The 7,006-nt window shown below is 39.2% G+C and overlaps 1 protein-coding gene across 2 annotated transcripts; it reads right to left on the bottom strand.

The window, feature by feature from the left end:
• Positions 1–5,344: 5,344 nt before the first annotated feature.
• On the bottom strand, positions 5,345–6,730 carry LOC134214143 (uncharacterized). 2 transcript variants are annotated; one of them, XM_062693562.1, is made up of 5 exons: positions 6,617–6,730; positions 6,486–6,554; positions 6,336–6,425; positions 6,003–6,126; positions 5,345–5,494 (listed from the first exon to the last, which is right to left on the bottom strand). In XM_062693562.1, the coding sequence occupies exons 1-5, from the start codon at positions 6,710–6,712 to the stop codon at positions 5,400–5,402; spliced, it is 474 nt and encodes a 157-aa protein (XP_062549546.1). In that variant the 5' UTR covers positions 6,713–6,730; the 3' UTR covers positions 5,345–5,399. The 2 variants fall into 2 exon arrangements, with proteins under 2 accessions (XP_062549546.1, XP_062549545.1); XM_062693561.1 differs by having other exon boundaries at positions 6,330–6,425.
• Positions 6,731–7,006: the final 276 nt, after the last annotated feature.

Consider the following 7,006-nt stretch of genomic DNA (forward strand, 5'->3'; position numbering starts at 1 on the left):
ACGGTACCGTGGATGTGGATGTTTTCTGGTGCTCTGCTTTACCGACCTTTCCTGATGTGGCTCGCTGTCGAAGTGGTATTGCGGCAACTCCACCAAGTGACCGCGAGGTTCGCGACCCGGCGAACGGACTGTTCGATGATGTTTGGTCTTGCTGAGGAACGGTTGCCAACGCGTGTCGTTGGACGCTGCGGATCGCAATGGCGATCGATGGCTGCTACACAATAGCGGACGGATGGCGATTTTCGGACAATAACGATGGTCGAACAATACGGCGTATCGTGGAACGCGCCACCAAAGATGGCAACAAAATGGATTCCGTGGGCGGCCGGAATGACGGCTCGGCTACGGACGAAATAATTCGGTTTGAAGGTGGCCGGCGTGGCCAAGACGGACGCAATGGTGACGATGCGGTCCCTTTCCGGTTCACGGACCAAAAGCCGCAACTCGGAGAGTTTTCAACGAGAGCGCGTGGATCGACGAAAACGGTGGCCGAGAGGGTTGGGCGATGCGGTCGATATCCAGAGGTCGGTAGAGGCGTCGGTTCGAATCTCGTTCTCAAAAACTGGCAATAAGAAGCCGTCAAACGGCTGTTTGATGCGTATAAGCACACACATTTTGGAACACACATATTTTACAAATTACCTTCTATTTCTAGGATACTCGCACAAAAATACTAACGAACCGCACAACACTCTTTAACTGGACTTTAGCCTAACGGAAAGGAATAAACGTAAAATCTAAAAAACACCAAAGACTTCTAATGTCGTTTTAACATACCACAACAGATTCACGTTACTAGAGACTAAAAAACTCGCACTCCCGGATCTTTCCACAGTCTCGGTTGAAATGATCCAGTGTGGTCCCAAATTGCCTCAGATAGGTCATGAGGTTGTTCGAATCGTGTCCGGGGTTGTTGAACCTTCCCAAAGGCCATCAACCTTCCCGATCTAAATCTTTAGCCATCATAAACCTACGAATGAAACTGCCATCTCATTCCCTCATAACGTATCGGATCTGAAAGGGTTCTCATCCTTCTGAACCCTCTTAAGTCCCACCCCTTGGTTCAGACGGTCGTGGAAGTTCACGAAGCGACCTGTGAAGCTTTGGCGGTGTTCATCTTAGATGAACTTGAACGTTCATTCTTTGAATGAACGTTTATGTGGAACATTTAACATATATGCGTTGAGTGAACTTGTCAGGTGTCGAATTGGTATCTATATTGAATAATTTATACACAAAAAGATCTAATGACATTGAACCATAACTTGAATACAAGATTTACATAACAAGAACCAAAACAATTTAAATTAATTAATATCTATTTCATTCATTTACCCCAATCATCTATTATAGTTCTATTTACGTATTTACAATAGCCATCATGCTACAACGTATTTCAACCTCAGGCCGTCTTCAGTGTCTCGTAATTGATTCGACGAGACAAGATGAAACGAGACGAGGAATTGTATAAATTCGCCGTGTAAATGTAGATTTTTGATGATTTGGAATAAAATTGCATCGTAGGGGGGAAAAATTGTTAATCTGATACTTTTGAACACAGCTTCTAAAATCAAAATTCAACGGACCGAATTTCTTTGATAATATGGAATTTTAAATTGATTAAAATTTGTATCGCAATTCCAAAGATTTTGCTAAAACCGTTTAATTTCGTTAAAACCTAGTTTTTGCTGTCGGAATTTTTGGAATTTAATGAATCGAAACGAAATCACAAAATCAGAATCTATTCAGGGACTTGAAGTTATGACTGAAATATATTTTATTAACCAAATATGGGCAAGTCTAGCTCACTTTTTGAGCACGTATCCTCAACCGATATATTCGTAACAAATTGCATTCGATGGGTAATTCTGCCTTATTGTTTCCTATTGAAAGTTGGCCAGATCGGACTATGGGATTAGCAGTTATGGCCGAAAAAAAAAATACTTACTTGATACTTGATGGGCTACAGCTCTTCGATGAACCTACGCCGAATGGAGTATCCTTCTCCACTGGACTCGATCCTGGGCCAATCGCTTCCAGTCGCCCTGAACATTCAGCGCCCTCAGGTCCTCTTCAACTGCACGACCTTCCACGAAGTCTGCGGCACCTTCCGGGTTCTCTACTAAATATTATCTTCGCTTGATGTTCTTCCGGCATACGAACAACGTATCCAGCCCACCGCAGTCTGCCGTGTTGTATAAGCTCAATAATATCCAGCCCTTTATACACCTGGTATAACTTTATGCACCTGGGCTACAAAATGGTGGGCTGACATCAAGGAAGGAGCGCTCAACATAGCTCTGATCCCCACAAGTTCCTATCTCACGCTTCCACAGGTCGTCCGATGACAAAAGACCGCCAGCTAAGGGTTGTGTACTTAGGTGGTAGTGCAGCCTGGGCACTGTTGTCCTTCTGACATCAGCTAGAGTGAGAAGGTACGTCTCCAGCGTCTGTTCACCAGAAGGTGCGGCTCAAACAGCGTCTGCCTGGTACCCAACGGCTGATTATCGAAATGCTCTATCGCGTCAGCTATACCTAAGGTGGCAGCCCCACCAGCGCGATGTAGGTAACGCGACCCCGATAAGGTAGATTACTGAAGCCTCTCAACTACCACGAAAAATAGAGATAGAAAAAAAGAGAACGTTATTTTTGGCAACCGGCCCGGCATAAATAGAAATAAGGACTATGATTGGGAACTCGGTATCTGGAATGTCAGGACCCTAAAATGAAACAAAATAAAAAAGTATTATACGCAAAATGCATTTCAAAAACTTATTTATTTTTCCGGCACTTATCCGATTTACTCGCATCAAGTTGCCTTTAACGGCTACTCAAACTAGGTCAGATCGAACCCGAATAAATGGCCGAAAATTTTTTTTTTTTATTTTTTAAAAAACTTCCTCGTTTGTGGGGCACTTATTTTTGACTAATTTACTCTCAACGAGTTACAATGGATGGGGGATCATTTTTTATTGTTTACTATCGAAAACGAGACTGATGGTCTGAGTTACAATTATAAAATACAATTTTGTTGTACGCAAAATATGCTTCAAAATTTACTTATTTTAACGGCATTTGTCCTTAACAGATTTATTGCAACAACTTATTTTTAATCGTGCTGTATTGAATAAAGATCTGAGAAGACAGAATGAATTGATTGCAGCATTTATTTCGGCTGTCACGTATCTCTCTATAAATATTAAACAAATTCGAATGATATTATTCATTAAACTTGTCGATTTGTAATACTGTCGACATAGTTAATACATTGATATAATATTGAAATTGATATTGATGTTGTATCTATTTATTTGTTCTCTCCAAATATAATCAGCCACCGCAAGTTAAAAAAAACCATAATCCGGTACCGTCATCGGGGATGAGAATAGGCCAGCGCCTATTCATTTGTGAAACTAATTGTTCCACGCCAGATCGTAGCCAGGATGTCCCGGACACATTTTTCATACTGGGTTTCAATGATGAAAGCGAGCTATGTCTATTGATTATGATAAAATAAAAATTTGAATATGTTATAGTTTTTCACAATTCATTATCCATACGTGTAAACATTGATAGTTTCCTACAATGGAATGAAAGTAAAAATGGTACTTATAGTCTGTTCAGATTACGAGCTTTATAGCTTGACATAATAATCATCTATGTACAATTTTGACATCAAGATAATACATATCATGTGATGAAGCTAGTAGTCTAAATAGGCTGTTGAAAAAGCGCTATATACATTCTCAATATTTTGAAAGTTCTGTGGATTTTGTTCAGATTTTCGAACAAAATGTAAATTAATTTTTTTACTATTTTCGGCTTCTAATCTTTCATGCACTTAGGCTTCTAACTGTTATTTTTTTTAAAATTTAACTCGAAAAAAATTTCTTTTTGTTATTTTGCGATGTAATTGTCATAGCATCATTCCATAAACAAATATGTACATTGTACAAGATACAATGATGACCAGATTTTTAACATGTCCAAATTGTGGAAGTCTGTAGAGGATTCATTCCAAATGGTTTGGAAGTCTATTTAAATCACAAACTTGTGCCCGACGTACCGTATATACATTTTCAGCGCTAAGCCTTCAATTGCTTTTTATGTGTACTGTTTTGACTTCCCTAATGAACTTTTCTCGACACATTTTATAATGAACGAGAAATGCATCTTCACCGCTAGGTGAATCAATCTTTTTTTTCTTTGTCTTTATTATCATAGTATAGCAATGTTTGACGTGCACAGTTTCATAAATCATATCACTTACTAAGGTGATCCCAGATATATGTCACATTTATCCTTACCCTTCCTCTCCAAAAAAAAGCATTAACCCCTGTGATAATCGGGAAAGGGAAGGCGCTGCTGTGAACCCTTTAAAGAATAAATTCGTGCATTGTGCACATTCATGATGAGAAGTCAATTTCAGACTGCATCTTTTGATTCCATGTGCAAAATCCATCGTATTGGTCAGTCGTGGAGTTCTTCTTTTTTATCAAACTGGAACTTGGCCCACTTTTCAACTTAGTATTCTTGTAGCATTTCCTCAGTAATTAGTTGAAAGCTGTTCTATGCCCGCAATTTCAAGAATATGTATCTTGTGTGGCAAGTACAATGGATCAACCATATCTTTATATTTCAGCTCATACACTAGATCATCATCATTTCTTCTTTTCTTTCTCTCTGGAGCTAAGGCAAATGAAATAATATGGGGGAAGGGGGGCAATATGTCCTAGCCAAGCAAACACTGCTTTATTGTCTTATTTGAAACGCTATTCATGAGTATTTTTACATTATGCATCAGTTAAACAATATAGCTAGTTGATGCCATTCAAAAATTGTCAAAAATCTCAATCATATTGATAATATTCACATTTCAAAAAAGCGGTGATATTCTGTTGCCGAAAAACTCATGAGGCAAAATGCCTTTTAGCTGGCAGCTCCAAGGGAACAAAGCACCACGCGTCGGCGAATCAGCGTGGTGCGTGGTGACGCAAGTACATTGTAGGTTAGTGCCACTAGGGCGTTTTGCCAAAATGTTGGATTTTTCTCCAAATGTGGAAATTTTCGGTTTTTCCGACCTTCCCATACACTATTTTGAAACTTTTTCGCCTAACCTACATAATTTTCGATCATGTTTTGTTACGGAGATCTTAATAACGGTAAATATGAGGGAAACCACGGAGGGGGTTTTAAGGGGGGGGGGGGGCGTTTTGGGGCCTCTTCCCCTGGAAATCAGTTATTTGGTTTTGCATTACTCTACAAACAATGTGATTCTTTTTTTTTTTTTTTCTGGTTTAAAGAGGTTTTCAGCCTAAGGCTGGTTCACCTCTTGCCAGTGATTCTTTTATTATTTGTACGTTCCATAATATTATAGTCTTCCACATGATTGCTTGTCACTAGTGATGATTGTGCACTTCAAGAGTGCCAATTTCCACAGAGATTGGCAACTTTAGCATAAAATCAAGCGATCCGCTGCTCCGTGAGTTGATTGCTGTAGGAAAACGAAACACGAAATTAATTTGTATTTCAACTGTCAGAAGACGAATTAATTTCATTCCAATAACTCTCTTGATATTTAGTGATTTTCTCTATAATGGGGTCGTACACATAGTACGTAAGCACTTATGGGGGGACGGGACGTTTTCCTACGCACCATATAAATAAAATATCATTTGTATGAAAAAAATCTTACATGGGTGGAGGGGGGTTCGAAAATCCCAGAAAAATTGCTTACGTAATAAGTGTACGACCTCAAGTAGTTCTTATCTTTCCTAAGTGTCTCGTATTTGTCTCGAAGACACTGAAGTCGGTTTTTAAGTGCATACGTACCGCGTAATAAAAAAAGCGTAAGTTCCAAAATCCGCGCAGAAAAAAAACGTGTAAAAAGTGCATACATCGCAGAAACCGCGTAAAAACTCCTTCAACGCCTTATTGATCAGTAACACAAATCACGTAACAAAAATGGTTAGAATCCGTAAGACTGTGGGCAGAATACTTACGGCTGTCTACGTGACTACCAATTCGATTGGTTGCCTGGAATACTCCTTTGGATTGGACAGGTCTGTGTCTGAATAGAGGTTGTTGCAGTCTGCTCCATGGGCTTGGTTTTGACTCTCGATCAGACTGTAAAATAGAAAACCAATAGTTTGATATTAACAAAAACTATACTAAGTTAATTGGTTGTTGCGCTAGCTACTGGAGCGGATTCCAGTTTGCTAGGTCTAGGTTACGAATCGTGTCTGATCCACAGATTAAGTGTTTGCTCTCGATCAGACTGAAATAAAAAAAAATCACAAGTGCACTATGTTAAACAGAACACTACTTGCACTGACTACAGGAACAGATTCCAATTTGATAGGTTTAGCTCCAGGTATCGATTCTAGTTGTCGGTTCAAAGGATTTGGTTTAGGCTCTCGATCGGACTGTCAAATTGGAAAACAAAAATTGTTCACGGGCACAATATAAAGTCATTCAGTACTTGCACTTGCTACAGGACCGGATTCTAATTGGATAGGACTGGGTGTTGCATCTTGTATGATCCATGATTTTGGCTGTAATAGGAATAGAAAAGTTACACACGTGCACGCTGTTGAGTATATGAACTTGAACTTGCACTAGCTACAGAAGCGGATTCCACAAATTGCAAAATTGCCAATAGGACAAACACGAAAAAGAGAAAAAGGCAGAACTTCATTTTAAACTGTGTCATGAAGGGTAGACCACTAACATTTTATCGTTGGAGTTATTATGGAGGTATTTATGCGATCAACACGAACAGCTTATCAGTAATTAGATTCGTTTTAGAGCATTAATCTGAGATGCGAAAAACTACCGTGCAAAATTATGGATTTATATCAAGTACGCTGTAGTTCAAAACCATATTTGAGTGAGATACTAGCTAACACATACAGCAAACCTCAAAGTATGATTACTTATTATATAGTGATACGACCTTATGATTAATCAAGGCATCATAATCTATAGAGTGGTACCGACATTCTTT

This window comes from Armigeres subalbatus, chromosome 2 (genome assembly GCF_024139115.2).
Source record: "Armigeres subalbatus isolate Guangzhou_Male chromosome 2, GZ_Asu_2, whole genome shotgun sequence".
Lineage (NCBI taxonomy): Eukaryota > Metazoa > Arthropoda > Insecta > Diptera > Culicidae > Armigeres > Armigeres subalbatus.